We start from the raw sequence: 16375 nt of genomic DNA on the forward strand, positions 1-16375 counted from the left end.
ACTACCCGCTAAAGTGACGTAACGTTCACTGATTGGTCAAACTAACAAAAACGCGATCAGACTCCTCCTACTTAACATGGCCTCTGGTTGACGTCACTTCCTGCCGCTGTGCATTGCTGGGAAATGCCGTAGCTGGCTTACCATTTCCTCTGTCTGGCAAATGTGTTTTTTTGTGTGAATTAAAAAAAACTTTATTTGACAGATCCCAGAGCTACTTCTTGAACCTTCAGGGTTCAGACAAGACACCATGTCCTTATCTACAGCTCGATCGTTCCTCTCTGAAGCCGGCTATGGGGAGCAAGAACTGGATGCCAATTCTGCTCTAATGGAGCTGGACAAAGGTAGCATTTTTGTGTGGAGTTATATAATGTTTTAGTTTGGTTGTTCTTGATGGAGTACTGCTGTCTGTAGATGCCAATGTATAGCAGCCCATATGCTGTCAGTGACAGATGAGAGTACGTTAAGTAACACATCGATTGGCTGCATGTATGGTGTCTATGGACTTCAAACTTAAACTCTGCAGAATAGCTTGTACCCTTTCCTCGTCTCTTTTGTAAATATCTCTATACATTCCAGCTATAGCATTGCTCACAGTACTGCACATGAATTCAACCAGGTCATGCTTTCAATGCATCAGTGTTGATGGGTTGAAATACGTCATCACCAAAAAGTTACTTGCGGAGAACAAAAAAACGTGACATTACAGATGCGTCTGTCTTGCATTTAATAATGTCTTCATCCCCAAAGGGCTGCGGTCCGGGAAGCTGGGAGAGCAGTGCGAAGCTGTGGTGCTGTTTCCCAAGCTGTTCCAGAAGTACCCCTTCCCCATCCTGATCAACTCTGCTTTTCTCAAGCTGGCAGACATTTTCAGACTGGGGTAGGTGTTTGAAACAAAATAATCACAATAATAGTCAAACCCTTTATAAAAGTGCTTGTCTTATGTTAATTTTCCCATTTCCCAGGGTTTTGACTCACTTTTAAAACACCACATAGAAGTCTGTCATTTATTTTATGATCAGTTTCTATTACATATGTTTTTTCATTAATTACAAAATAAACTTGATTTATACAATACCTAAAAAAGCTTTAACTTTGTTTTAACAAACAATCAAATATGACCGACATTTCCTTTTTTTTCTCACAGAAACAATTTTCTGCGGCTCTGTGTGCTGAAGGTGACTCAGCAGAGTGAGAAGCACCTGGAGAAAATCCTCAATGTGGATGAGTTTGTCAAGAGGATTTTCTCCGTCATTCACAGTAATGATCCGGTGGCCAGAGCTATCACTCTCAGGTACGACCAGCTCTGAAGCAGAGTATTAAATCTGAAAAGCACTACTATTGACTTAAAATAGTTGAAAGATAGTGCTTTGTGACTACAGTATTACAAATTAACTTTTCATCTACATCACACTTAGAAGAGAGTCATGAAAGTCATTTTGTGCTCGTGTTTCATTGGTTGTGGATAAAACAGATTTAAGGTATTAGGGGATCTCTGTGTAATAAATGATGAGTATGATGTTTTCCTTGTAGATTAGTGATGATCATTTCATTATTTATAATGCTTAATTTCTTTTGTGGTGATTTTTAATGCAATAAATATATTTTTTGTTTGCAGGATGCTGGGTAGCATGGCTTCCATTATTCCAGAGAGGAAAAATGCCCATCACAGTATCCGACAGAGCCTCGATTCGCATGATAATGTGGAAGTTGAAGCGGCTATTTTCGCTGCTGCTAGCTTCTCTGCTCAGTCAAAGTAAGAACCAAAGCTCTGAGTTGAGTTCTGTTGGTTGGCTGTATGCGTTGTTAATCTCTTCCCTTTTGTATGTTAACTATATGTTGTATCACATGTTACATCTTAAAAAGACTTGTTAAAGGTGATTGGAAGAACATATACACCATAAACATGACACTAGTTAAACTATTTTAGTGTCTTTGAAAGCAGTGTGATTACGAAAGTATAATTAGCCACCTGGACAAGCAATTTATAATCTTATACACTTTAGTTTTTTTTAATTATTATTTCTCTTTTTTTAACTACAGAGATTTTGCAGCAGGGATTTGTAACAAAATCGGTGAAATGATTCAAGGTAAGTTCTTTCAGGCAAATAAAAATAAGTCCACCATTTTGTGTTATTTAGACAAATTCATAGTACATTTTTCTGAACAACTTGGAGCATAAGTCACACATTTAATCTTGAGAGACTTAACAACACCTAATTTATATAAACACCACACTGTGGTTTCATACTTTCATAACATACAGCTTATATCATGCTTTTTTTAGTTAATTATATATATATACACACACACATTAGCTTTTGGCTTTATTTTATGATCAGTTTTAACTGCTCCGGTAGATCTGGTGCTGCCTGCCTCCCACTGTCTAGTAATGGGCTCGGACTTTGTTCCCAGGTCTGGACACACCAGTGGACATGAAGCTGAAGCTGATCCCCATGTTACAGCACATGCATCACGATGCCGGCCTGGCGTCCAGCAGCAGGCAGCTCCTGCAGCAGCTCGTCACCTCCTACCCCTCCACCCAGATGGTCATCGTCACCCTGCACACCTTCACTCAGCTGGCAGCCTCCTCCCTCATTGACATCCCCAAACAGGTCCTTCATTAAACTACACTAATGATGGGAAACCATTTACACTCCAGTACAGCTCTGGAAAAAATTGAGACCACTTAACATTGATTTCTGAACTCAGTGGTCTCTTAATTATTTCCAGAGCTGTATATAGGTGTACATTACTTTGGACACATTAACCTATTTTGTTTTGGGTTAAATAAAAACATATGTATTTTGCTGAGACAGATATCTCACTATTGTAAGACAACAACAGCCAGACATTGCCACTGGATGTCATGAACAAATAATCCTGCTGCCTAAAGCTTATTTAACCTAATTTACTGTATTCTAGAAACAATTATTATTATTTTAAGAAGAGGAAGAAAGCTTCAATATTTAACCAAAGTGTCACATTTTCTTCTTGAATGGAAAAATCCATCACATGATTTAAAATATTTAGTTTAGGCTTGCCTTAACCAACATTTATAATTAACTTAATTGCCAAATAAAAAGTGATGCTATTAACTGCTGAAGTTAAAATGTTAACATTTGTTGCACTAACAACCTCCTATTCCATTTGACTAGATACATGTACACAGAAACAAGCTGAGACAGTGAAAGAGAGCGGACTCTTCAAAATATCTGAACCACTATAGGTCTCCCTTGAGAACGACTCCACAAAGGAGCAGAAATAAATACTGAACTTCACGAGTCACACACAGGTTTTGTGGTTCATGGTGCTGAAACGGCTTCATTATTTGCTGCTCTTTTTCAACTTAGGAGAGAGGCTTGATGATGCAGCTGAAAGTGGAGCTAACAGCTTCCATCTGTCAACCTGATAATTAATGCCTCCCTCTGTCTGCTTCTCCTCTGCCAGATTCAGCTTTTACTGCATTATCTGAAGGAAGACCCCAGGAAAGCGGTGAAGAGACTATCCATTCAAGACCTGAAATTCCTTGCGAAAAAGGCACCTCACCTGTGGACAAGAGAAAACATTCAGGTAAATGTCTGTTTGCAAGGTCCTCTGTTTGTGACGCGTGTAAAATCTTACCGATAAATACCTTATTATACAATTAAGATTTGTTTGGTGATTGAGTTAATCAACATCTATGGAATGAAAGGTGGGGAATGTGTGCTGACTGGGGTGTTACTGGCGTTTGTACACTGAATTAGTTTCACTAGACATGTTTAGAGTTCAAAGGTTAAAAATAACTGGTTAGAAATTCCACCCGAAACACTTTGTTTCATGAATGTTTAAATGAATGTCATTGGCATGTGTTTTTTCTTCCTCCTACTCTAGACCCTGTGTGAGTGCGCCCTGAGTACCCCTCATGACAGCCTGAAGCTCGGCATGCTGTCTGTGCTCTCCGCGCTCTCCGGAACCATCGCCATCAAACCGTACTTTAATGCGTCTGCAGGTATGGAGCACAAGCACATGGAAGTGGACCTCAGGATGGCTTGTGGGATTTATTAGAACATAACCTTTAAGTTAATTGACCCCTTTTGAATGATGTTGGGTGTCTTGAATGGGTTTCTGTGTACCTGTCAAAAGCATTCTCATTCACTTGTGTTCTTCTTGAGAGCACCATCTGACCCGAATACAGTCTGATGAGGTGGAATTGACACACAAGCTTTATGAGCTATTACCTCACGCCTGCCTTGGCTGCTGTTGATCAAGGACCGACTTTTAGCAGTGTGCAGCAGTGGGGAGTAGTGGTTAGGGCTCTGTACCAAGCTTAGTCTGTGATTTTGCCATTTGTCAGCGCTTTCATTCCAGGTGCTATTCTGCAAGCTCATCAAAGAGTTAGAACTAGTGCATCCAGGGAGTTGAGGAGGAAAATCTGCTGGAGTCATGTTCTCTAGCTTATAATAACAGCATCTGATGATTTTGTTCAGTGGATTAAAATATGACCCTGATGGATTTAAGGAAATTCCCACTTAGATGCAGCTGGAATTAGGTTTTGTGTGGAAAAGCACAGATCAGCTAGACTGAATGCAACAACCTGTAGAAGAGGGGTCTGTGTTTGCCGAACTTGTCAATCGCCATGTGTTTCCCCTCTGGCAGGGAGCGGGACGCCTCCTTCAGGGCCCACTGACTTGGTGAGGTTGGCACAGGAGTGCTGTTACCATAGCAATCTGGCGGTAGCAGCTCATGGGGTCAGCGTTCTGTCCAACATCGCCATATCCTGTCTGGAGAAAGGTAGGCGCCGATACAGCCCCCTCTGCTTCACCTTACCCGTTCACTCAGAAATGAGGAAGAGAGGCCAAGACTCAAACAAACCTTATGCTTATCTTTGGTTCCTACTCGCTGGCTCCACTGTGAACAGAGTGTGATTTTATAAATGTGCTTCAAAGTCTTGTCTTCAAAATTCTGAAAGCAAATTAAAAAAAAAAAAAAAAAAAAAGCAGCCTTGTCTTGTATGTGAAGATCAGATTGTGAGCTCAAGCGAAGGCTGTGAATAACCAGTGTGGTCCTCCTGCACTGCAGACCTGTTGCAAGTGGAGCAAGATGCTGTGCTGGGCCTGGAGTCCCTGCTTGTCCTGTGCAGCCAAGATGACAGCCGCACGGCTCAGGCTACATTAAAGGTAAACCTAGGAGGACTCTTAATGTAACGCTTGGCATTTAACACCATCTTTATATTGCCCCATTTCCACGGCCCTGGATGCTTAAACGGGTGTTTCCACTGGCTAAGCGTCCGGACGCGTCTGTGTTTTGTGGACGGTTAACAATCTGGTGCTATACGTGTCCATAAGCGTCCGTCCCCAATGAGGACATGATTCACTTTCAGCAGCAGAGGTGTGCGCTTGACTTGTAGACAGACAGGGAAGAGATCCGATACATTGTGTCGGAAGATATAATCTCAAGTACCTTGTGTGATCAGGAAGAAATTACAGTTTTAGTAGCAGCGTGGAGTGAAATCCACGTACAGAAACAATGACTGCTTACAGTTAATATCCGAGTGCATTAAAAACTTGGATTTCACAGGACCGGTGCAGTGCCCTGACTAGTTGCAAATAAACTGAAGGATAATAATAATCGGATCGGTAGCAGCCGATGTTATTAATATTTTATGAACAGTTGGACGTGTTTCAGGCTGTGTTGTGTGAATGGTGTGCAGGACAATCCGCAGAGACAAATCAGTATGAAGGCGAACACGATTCAGTTAACGTGTGTCTATTTACAAGTTACATTAATGAATAAATAAATACAGCACATCTGGGTTTCCCTATAAAACATTAAGGACTGGTTTAATAAATTCGCCCATAAACGCCATGACTGAGACGCGCACACTTTAGTTCAATTATAACCTGCTATATTGTAGCTGGATGATTAATCGTGAAACGTGTGTATTTTGTTTCAACTGTAACTTACCCTGGTTAAGGACATCTGCTAAGTAAATGTATAAATAATACGGCAAAAAGTATTGTTTGCAGTTACAAATCTGCAGAAAGAGTAATAAGTTAAGGGAGTCATGTTGTGCCATTTAAAATACATATATACTAGCACAAATGATGACGATAATAATAACAATACATATTCACTATTTAGTATTCTTGTTGCACATGGAAACGTATTCTTATTACGCTGTCTTCAATCATGTAAAGCACAAAGAATAAAACACACAAAAGTCCTTTCCTCGTCAGGCTGTGTCGCTCGTAGTAGTGTTCTCGGTCTCTGTTTTTAACACAAACACAAACCAAACCCACGGTCGCTGCTTCTCCCATTAGAGGGACGGACTTCACAACAGACTTCTGGGACGCGTCTGAGGACGGACACGTCCGGCACGGCATGGCACGGCACGGACGCTTAAGCCAGTGGAACCGAGGCATATGTAACTGTATTGTGTGTTATTATGTAGTGTGATTAAGTATGGATTGCTGTTTACTTTCTTATGAAGTCTGACCCAAGGAGGGTGTGGTGCCAGTCTCACCTGTCTGGTCTTTGTTGTTCTCTGTGGTGCAGACCGCACTGACCTGCACGGTGAAGCTGGTGAAGTGCCGCCCCCACCTCAGCCAGTCGGTGGTGGAGTTCCTGCTGTGCCAGCTCCACTCTGCCCAGGACACTGCCCGTATCCTCATGTGCCACTCTCTGGCGGCCATCGCCATGCAGCTGCCTGTCCTAGGCCAGGGCATGCTGGGAGATCTGGTCGACCTCTACAAAGTGATTGGCCGCTCAGCCACTGACAAACAGCAGGAGCTGCTGGTAAGATGACGAGCTGTGTTGCTGAAGGGGCTTCTTATGAGACATTGTCTAGGGGGAAGCAAGGCTAGCCGGGCTGTAACCTCACTCCTCTTGTGTGCCGTAGGTGTCCTTGGCAACGGTGATCTTTGTGGCCAGTCAGTCGGCTCTCTCTGCCGATGTGAAGAGCGTGATCAAGCAGCAGCTGGAGAACGTGGCCAATGGCTGGACAGTGTACAGGATCGCCAGGCAGGCCTCCCGCATGGTAGGTTCTCTGTGCTCTGGTTGTCCACAGTGCTGATATTGTCCAGTAAGATGTTAAAACCAGTCTGTTTTGGGGTTTTAAAAGATATAATATTCCATTGAAATACCAGGAACCAGGAATATTGATAGTGTTCCCTCTGGATGTGTTTACAGATCAGTACTAAACGCAATCCATAGTTCATGTTTTTGTCCAATGCAGTAGCATTGCATTGCTCACTGTTGGCGGTGTTTCCCAGGGCTGCCACGAGATCTCCAGTGAGCTGTACCAGAGTCTGCGCACGCGGGTGGCCTCGGAGCACTTCTACTTCTGGCTCAACAGCCTGAAGGAGTTCTCCCAGGCAGAGCAGTGTCTCAGCGGCCTGGAGGATGGAGACTACAGCGGCACCATGACTGCCATTGCAGAGGCCTTGAAGTCCTACCAAAAAGGAATTGCATCGCTGACCGTCAGTATACCATAATTTATTATTATTATCAGAAGCTGAGGTATCATTCTCTGCCCACATTCTTCAGAGAAGATCCTCCTATTCCCCAACTCATACACAGCTATCTGCTAGTGTTGTGCGTCGCCAGATTTAATGCAAAGTGCCTGAAGTGAGACTGATACTGCATTTGAAACTCGAGAAACCTCACTCTCTCTGTCATATATATAATTTGTTTTTTATTTTTATTTTTTCCCTGTTTTCCAGGCCGCCAGCACTCCTCTGAACCCCCTGAGTTTCCAGTGTGAGTTTGTCAAGCTGCGCATCGACACCCTGCAGGCCCTCTCCCAGCTCATCTGCACCTGCAACAGCCTGAAGACCAGCCCGCCCCCTGCAATCGCCACCACCATCGCCCTCACCTCGGGCAACGAGCTGCAGCGCTGCGGTCGCATCTCTACACAGGTACCCGGCCACTGTTGGAAGACAATGGCATCTACCCAGCCTCCTCTGCTAGCAGGCCTCCTTGTAGTGGCCCCTGAGCCTTGTGAATCAGAAAGAGGGAGCCATAGAGAGATCTTATCGAGCAAAGCACTGATTACAGATTTGTAAAGCTTGGACAGAGGTTCCCCATCCCTCCTTCCAGTAGATACGGCAATGCTGTGTGTGTGTCTGTGTGTTTGTGTCTGTGTTAACCAGCTTCGGTCATGCCCTCTGTCACAGATGAAGGTGTCGATGGATGAGTTCCGAGGCCTGGCCACCCGTTACGCAGATCTCTACCAGTCCTCCTTCGATGCCGATTCAGCCACACTCCGAAACGTGGAGCTGTATCCTTCTCTAAACCACCGTGTTCAGGAGAAATGTCTGGACTGAGGCATGCAATGTGTGAGATGTTCAGACCTGGAGGGAGGGTTTGCACTGGAGTGAAGTACAAAAGGTGTTTTGTGATTGTTGTTGTTTTTGGTAATTTGCAAATACAGTATTCAAATCCTGAATAGCCTTTGGTTATAAATTAGTCAAAATGCCTTTGTGGAAAATAGTCTTTCTCTTTCTGTCAGTAGTGATGGAAACTACTTTCTTTAGTGCAAGCTTGACGATGTGACATCCATTGTCATCTTCTGTTGTTTTCCTGCTGCAGAGAGCAGATCGACTAATTATAGTATTTCTGAACATCCGAAAGGTCTGACAGTTTAATGTTGTTTTGGATGAGCTGTTTAAAAAAATTCTAAAGAACTTTTGGTTTAGTCAAGGGAGACGCGTATCCAGTTTGCTCTTAACGTTCATCTCAGTCAGCAGCAGAGTTGCTTGTTGATTTCCCATGTCATTGAGGCCCTTATCCTAGACCCACATACAGCCAGGTAAGACTTTGAAAGCTCCTTCACTTGGTTTAACCAGTTAATGACTATTTCTACCATAATCACACATTTCTTTTCAACATTGCATGGAGTCTTGGTGGACTCTTTTTCAATATCAACCGAGTTGTCCGATTCAGGGCCTGATCATGAAATTGAGATGATAACCATTTTCTATTAAATGTAATTCTACTAATCACATTTTCATGATGATAAATATCTGTTGTTCTCCAGTTTCCAGGAGTATGGTATCTTGGGTGCAGTGCAGGCCGAGAGCGAGTATGAGAGGAGGGTTATGTCTGTGTTCAATCACGTCCTGGAGGAAGTGGAATTGCTCGGCAGGAAGTACCCTCCTGTGTCTTACTTGGTGAGAACAGGGAGCCATTTTGTGGGTTGTAACTTAGTCTAATGTCAAATCGTCAAGAGTCGATATTCATATACATAGTCAACGCCTTTTTGTGTAACTAGCTTTTAAAAAAAGCACATAACAAAGATTTAACTTTTGGGATTTCATAAAAAGGAGAGGAAATAAAGTACAAGAATAAAAATACTTCCACATTGTAAGTGAATTTAAGGACATTATAAAACCTACCTATCCAGTGTTAGAGAATAGACACGGGTTATTGCTGTCACTGTCTCATGCCCCACTGCACTCTTGCTTCAGCACACCGGGTGTCTCTGTGGTGCAGTCATTGCCCTGCTGAAGGTCCCCCTCTCATTCCAGAGGTATTTCTTCCAAAAACTGCAATCTACGAGCATCAAGGTATGTAAAAAAAAAAAAAAAAATGCACTTAATAAAACAGACATCGTGTTATTAATGTAGCTTTCCATGTTCATTATGTATGAAATGAAAAGTAAATTCTCGCAGCAGTGATTCACAATTTGCCAAAGGGAAATTGCTGAGGTTGCCATTCTGGGAAATCTAGTTTCCATATTGTCTCGACCCGCTGTTTCCATGGTTATCTGTTCAAGTGTTTTATGCTTATGGGGAGCATTTTTCGGCATGCCAGCTTGCAGGTCAGTCCCATCAAAGGGATTTGTTACAACAGCTTAAGCATTGATGTGGCACTTTTCAATGTTTTCTGCTCCAATATAAAATATGTTCTTCTTTTTCTTACACCAGATAAACTCCAGCTAATGTTCAAAAGCCAAAGCGATTTACTGAACAAATGAAATGTTAACTTTTTCTGTCAGGGAGCGTATTTTGCCCAGGAGCACAAAGCTGTGATAAATACCTTGTAATTTAGTTTACATTATTTCACTAATTTTTCTTTCCTTGGGTTTACCTGAATATTAATCCTCTGCGCCTTTATGTCTAGCTTTGCTCACTGATTGAGAAGATGAGCAGAAGCACAGACAATGATACGTTTAATGGTTTTTACTTGTTGTCAATGTTACCAGCTCGCCCTTTCCCCCTCCCCGCGGAGCCTGAGTGAGCCAATCACAGTGCAGAACACCCAGCAGCTGGCTCTGAAGGTAGAAGGGGTGGTACAGCATGGCTCCTCACCCGGGCTGTTCCGCAAGATCCAGTCCGTCTGCCTCAGTGTCAGCTCCACCCTGCAGAGCAAAACTGGGCAGGACTACAAGGTAACTGAGCACATGGGGCCATTTTAATGAACAAAAAAAAGTTTACAAACGAGAGGAGGCCATTAATAACTGAGTGATCCAAGGATCCTATCCAGTCTATTTTTAAATGTTCCCACTTTCATCTTCTACCACATCGCTGGGGAGTTTGTTCCAGTTTATGACAGTTTACTCTCTGTGTGAAGAAGTGTCTCCTGTTTTCCGTCTTGAATGCCTTGAAGCCCAATTTCCATTTGTGTCCCCGGGTCCGTGTGTCCCTGCTGATCTGGAAAAGCTCCTCTGGTTTGATGTGGTCGATGCCGTTCATGATTCTGAAGACTTGAATCAAGTCCCCACGTAGTCTCCTCTGTTCCAGGGTGAAAAGGTTCAGGTCCCTCAGTCTCTCAGTAGGACTTTCCCTTCAGACCTGGAATAAGTCTGGTTCTCTCCTCTGAACTGCCTCTAGAGCAGCAATATCTTTCTTGAAGTGTGGAGCCCAGAACTGTACACAGTATCCAGATGAGCTCTAACTAGTGCATTGTACAGTCTTAACATTACTGCCCTTGTTCTCAATTCTACACTTCTGACAATATACCCTAACATGCTGTTTGCCTTTTTTATTGCTTCCCCACATTGTTTGGATGGAGAAAGTGAGGAGTCCACATAGACTCCTAGGTCTTTCTCATGCGTTACTTCATCTAGTTCTATTCCTCCCATAGTGTAATTATAGTGGACATTTTTGTTACCTGCATGTAATACCTTGCACTTGTCCACATTGGATTTCATCTGCCAGGTGTCGGCCCACAACTGAGTATTATCTAAGGCCCACTCAAGACCTCTGCAGCAAACATCGAGTGATTCAATGCCTTTAGTACTTGTCAAATATATTTGTATTATTTGCTACACATTTATTATAATAATAATAATAATACACAAGGATTTAATTCCATGAGGCACTGTCCATGTGTACAACTCATTTCAACACAAAAATGTCTCCATAATGTCATTTTATACTATGTTACTGAAATAAGAGTTCTTCTACGAACCATAAAATATAATAATCAGACTTACACTGGGCAGTAGTGGTCCCAGCTGCCATTTTTCTTTTTAATATTGTGTTATAACCACAACACCTGGGGATAAAACTGCAGCTCTTGTGTTTTAATGGCTATAAAGCAGCTGAATGGCTGAAAGCTCAAGCCAAGAGGCTCCTTCTGCCATATAGTCTTTGGAGTGTCTTGAAATTGCCTGTGCTTGTCCAGTTGTGCACAATATACCAGATGGGTGCATACATTTCAGCCTTAATGGGAAACTGAAGCATAATGAACACCAACGCCTGTCACTGCAAACAGTCATTTAATGTCACTTGAGATTTTGAGGCTGTTTCATGAATTGAGGGAATGAGGTTTTCTTTTTCTTGTTCTGCAGAAAGTAGTGAAGTCATGCTTTTATTGGCCTAAAGGTTTAAAAGTGCAGAGCCGTGCATGACTAGTTGAAATGTGCAAGTGCTATCCTGCAGTTGTGTCAGTCAGAGAGCAGCTGATGGGGCTGTGGGCAACGAGGAGGTGATCTCACGCACAGCCACGAGTGCGTGTCCAGCCGTGTCGGCGTCCCCGTTACAGCCACGCTAAAGAGGCTGGCCTTTTCTCCCTCATGTGCTGGAAATAAACAAGTCTCAAACAGGATAGCTGGATGGATGTATGTCTCCGTTTATTTATATATTCATTCACTCATTCATTCATTCATTCATTCAATTGGTAAACTGCCCTGCATTATTTAGACGGTAATATAATGAATAATCATTTATAACTGAAGCGTTGAGTTTTGCGATTGTCTGCATTTCTTAAACAAGCACCTCTCCCCCTACAGATTCCTCTGGACAACATGACTAACGAGATGGAGCAGCGGGTTGAGCCCCACAACGATTACTTCAGCACGCAGTTCCTGCTCAACTTCGCTGTCCTGGGAAACCACACCGTCACCGTGGAGGCTTCTGTGGTGGACGGCAGCGGCATTGTGTGGAAGACCGGCCCGAAGACCACCATAGCCATCAAATCGCTGGAGGACCCTTTTTCGCAGCAGCTCCGACACCAGCTTCAGCAGCAGCAACAGTCTCAGCAGGCCGCGCCTCAGCCCCCTCCGCAGAGGAGCGTGTACGCCCGCTTCCAGTGACGTGGGCCTGCTATGAAATTGGCAGTTGAAGTGCAGCAGGATATCGACATTTGGCAGAACGTGACGTTTCGTATCAGGAGCCTGTTGCTTTGTAAAGTTTCATGGTTTGTTAACGCCTTGTCTGCAGTTTGTAAACCCGTGCTTTCATGTTGGCAGGCATTGCAAGAGGCAAACTGAAAGATTCAAAACTGTCTCAAGTAGGAAGTGGGAAAGCTGTGGTCCAAGTAAAGACTTCATTTGTGAAATCTCTTCTTGCATCTGTTTTTCTTTCAACACAAATATAAGCTTAATAAAGAATCTACCATAAAAGATTCGGGGGGAAAAAAAAGATTCCCGATCCAGTTTTGGTTTTGTGAAAGAGTGCAAGAGCATGTGTTTTCATTGCAGTGCTGTGAAACTGAATCAGACAGTGATGGTGGTCTGCAAGTGCAGTCTCTCACCACTGTTTACTGGATAATTTCAGACTTAAACTAACCTCACAGAAACAACTGTCTTCTATTGAATTGTGTGTTTAGCGTCACTGTTGCCGATTTAGAGTAGTAGTATTAAAAATGAAACAAAAACAAGAAGCCTGCTTTGTTTCAATGTCCTTGGCCATGCAGGAGATATCTTCATCTGTAACCTCTCACTTAGCCTGCACTCGGGGGGGCAACATTTCTCCCTCTAATGCTTCCCATTAATTCCCCACTTATTCTTCTCTGCATAATGCATTTGGTTGCTAACAGGAGATGCATTCTATTTTGAAGCATGGCAACAAGGCTCACTGCCATACTTGTTGGTGAACACAGTTAGCCAACGTGTGGTCTTTCAGTGGGGCAAGTTACGATGGTTGGGTTCTGTAAAAGCACCACTTTTAAATGTGTATGTTCGCTCTTATTAATGCATCAGTAATGAGTATCTCTTCTGTCAGGATTCATGTGGTCTTAGGGAAGAGTGGGAGGATGCCAAGTGCAGATCTGAACCCAGGACCCTTAATCTGTTAGGCAGCAGTGCTACCTACCATCTGACCTTGCTGCCCTCAGTTGAATTCATTATTAAATGTTGTGTATTGGGGTGAGAGAAGAGTGTTTCTGGCTCTGTCTCCCGCTCTGCCCCTTCTTCCTGAACAGTGATGGAGTGGTCATGTCTGGCTGGTGCCCGTCTGCTGGCAGCAGTGACCCTGCATGACCTTGTGTTGGGAATGGAAACTGCACGTTGCCTTCAAAATGTATTCTTGCATTTGTGGAAGGGATGTGTTCTGAAGGCTTCTGTCTGTGTGATGTCACTCACAGCTGTTGGGGAAACGCCACGGATCACCCTTGGAGAAGGCATTCCTACATGGCAGACAGTAGCCTGAAGACATGTCTCCAAACTGAATGCAAGCTGACGTCGCACACGTAATTGTTTTAGACAATGACATAAAATGTGAAAGACTTGTCGGGATGTGAACATTGAGAAAAGCTGAGGAGTGGGTAAAGCTACGGACTTTTTTGTGGGGAGGGGGAAAGTCTTGTGTCTACATTAGCCATCTTTCTTTTCACATAAATAATTTGTCGACCGTGGAAGGCTTCCAATGATAGTCACCCCCCGTCGCTCTTCTAAAAATCCCCAAATCCTTTATGCCATCTTTTTTTCCCAGTCTTGTTAGCTACAGTGATTCAGTGCTAAAGGAGTTTGTGACGACAAACTATTTTTCTCATTGATTTTCTTTTTAGCCTCCGAGTCTCTCAAAGGCCATGATTGATCAATTATTTAGCATCCTGCGAGTGGTCATCAATGTCCTGCATCCATTGTCCTGTCAGCAGCACCCTTACCATGGAGTCACTTACCTCAGAAAGTAACTAAGATGCCATTGAATAATTCAAACAGTGAAGCATTAGCTTCAAATTAATCCTTGAATTAATACAGACCTTGAAAAGGGTACAAGTCTTTGACATCCGAGGATTGGAAGGTGAAATCAATATTTAATACAAAGCCCATGAGGTCACACTCCTTCATTAGTCTGACTTGCTTTACTGTGGTTGAATGGTCTTAATGGAAACATTTACAAGGAAAAGTCAAGACAGTTTGACCAGAGCTTTTAGTGAATGCTTTGCAGTGCACTTCTGATTTAGCGTTAATATTGTTTTCATAGTAGGATTTGGAAGTGGGTTTGCCAACTATCTCAGTAACGTTAGTATCATGACAAGAGCCTCTAACATTTAACAAGAGAAAACAATTCTCAAGTGCACATAAAGACCGCCAGTGATTGGTAAAAGGATTTCACAAAACCGGGCCCTGAGGTGAAGGCAATGGCATGGCATTAGACTTTACACTAATCGCCAATATTGACTAAGCTTATCTGTTCTATGTTTAAAATGTTAAGAAAATTATGTGTTTGAAAAGTTTAATATTTTTGAAATATCTGAAAAGTAAAGACTTTAAATGTTGGTAAGTGCATACAATGGAAAGTATGTAAAATATGTCAATAACACTTCCACCCACCTCTAGATGCTATTCAGAGGTGGGTGGAAAAAAGGGAAAATCTATAGAGTGCTAACATTATTCAAGCCAATTGACATTTTTTCATGTAATTGGTGAAACAGTTTAGAATTGTTTGTTGATAACCTACTCTCGTTTCAACTGAAAGATTCTGCTAGCGTGCCAAATTCACATTACATGTAAAACGTTGGTCTTTTTTTTCCTATACTATAAACACAAACATAAATGAAACCCTGCAATAACATATCTTGCTGTGTGGCTTCCCAATGAGCTGACCTCATCTCCCTCACCGAGGATCGCAGCCAGATGAAAATGACTGTTTTCCCCTCTCAGACAGGATAACAACTGAGCAGAGAATCCAATCGCCCACAGCAGGAAACATGAAGACCTGCTGCTGTGGCGATAAGATATAAACAATTTTCTGCCTTAAAACCTCATCAATGACCATTAACCCATCTACCATCTGAAAATAATGCAGTAACGTATTAATAGTGAAAATAATTTAACTATTTTGCTCTTTAAGTATAATATTGTGCTGACACATCTATATACATTGATATAAATAATGTGGAGATGCTCAAAATTCACTCAATACACAGTCCAGCAACATGTATTGCAGCTGACATAGTTTATTATAATATAACAATTCACATACTATTTCAACATCATATTAAGATAATAGAATCAGAATTGTAAATGCCAACTGTAAACATTTGTGTAGTTCATCACAGGCTCAGTTGTAAATAGGTTTAAACAATGTAGTTGCTTTAATCAAACTTGAAAGAATGTTAAACTATAAAAATAACAACTACAACAATATTCATAATACAAATAACAATAAAGCCATGTCTGTGACAATACTGCAGTTTACACTGAGAGAAGGGTGTTTCCATAGCTTGTCAGGTGGTTCAAAGTTAGCAAAAAGCATGAGTGTATTGATCTGTATTTCACCGTATGGGTCTTAACAAAGATTTGCATCTATAAACGGGGTATGAGTTATAAATAGTGGTGGCAGAAAGAAAAGCGCACAACTCATATTGAACTTGTCAGTAATACCACACTGGAGGAATGTAATACAAACGAACAAAGTATTGAATTATTAAAATAAAGAAATAAAGAGAATAAACATGCTGTTTGTAGGCAACTTAACTACAACATTGCACATTCACGGTTTAACCCCTGGGGGAGGATGTATTCTGACACATTAGTCAAAGTCCCAACCACTGCACACTTTGGGTTTTTAGGACATATCAATAATTATCAGGAAACGCATCTGCTTCCTCAGATTCCCATATTCTTCCTACTGTATGTTGCTAGTAATTCTGACTAGTATTATGCTAGCACTCCAGTGAGGTAATTCCAGTGGACTCGGTAAGGGTCAGTGCTGCATTAAATTAA

General features: G+C 42.3%; 1 protein-coding gene across 1 annotated transcript; it reads left to right on the forward strand.

The window, feature by feature from the left end:
• Nucleotides 1-114: 114 nt before the first annotated feature.
• Nucleotides 115-12762, forward strand: ints7 (integrator complex subunit 7). Its single transcript, XM_066706554.1, has 20 exons — nucleotides 115-341; nucleotides 748-877; nucleotides 1145-1291; nucleotides 1616-1753; nucleotides 2041-2087; nucleotides 2413-2612; nucleotides 3448-3570; nucleotides 3871-3988; nucleotides 4636-4770; nucleotides 5059-5156; nucleotides 6535-6774; nucleotides 6878-7015; nucleotides 7251-7457; nucleotides 7701-7895; nucleotides 8154-8257; nucleotides 8720-8788; nucleotides 9017-9149; nucleotides 9447-9545; nucleotides 10184-10369; nucleotides 12215-12762. Exons 1-20 carry the CDS (start codon nucleotides 248-250, stop codon nucleotides 12515-12517), a joined length of 2904 nt encoding a protein of 967 aa, XP_066562651.1. The 5' UTR covers nucleotides 115-247; the 3' UTR covers nucleotides 12518-12762.
• The last annotated feature ends 3613 nt before the right edge of the window (nucleotides 12763-16375 follow it).

This window comes from Amia ocellicauda, chromosome 1, assembly GCF_036373705.1.
Source record: "Amia ocellicauda isolate fAmiCal2 chromosome 1, fAmiCal2.hap1, whole genome shotgun sequence".
NCBI classification, from domain to species: Eukaryota; Metazoa; Chordata; class Actinopteri; order Amiiformes; family Amiidae; genus Amia; species Amia ocellicauda.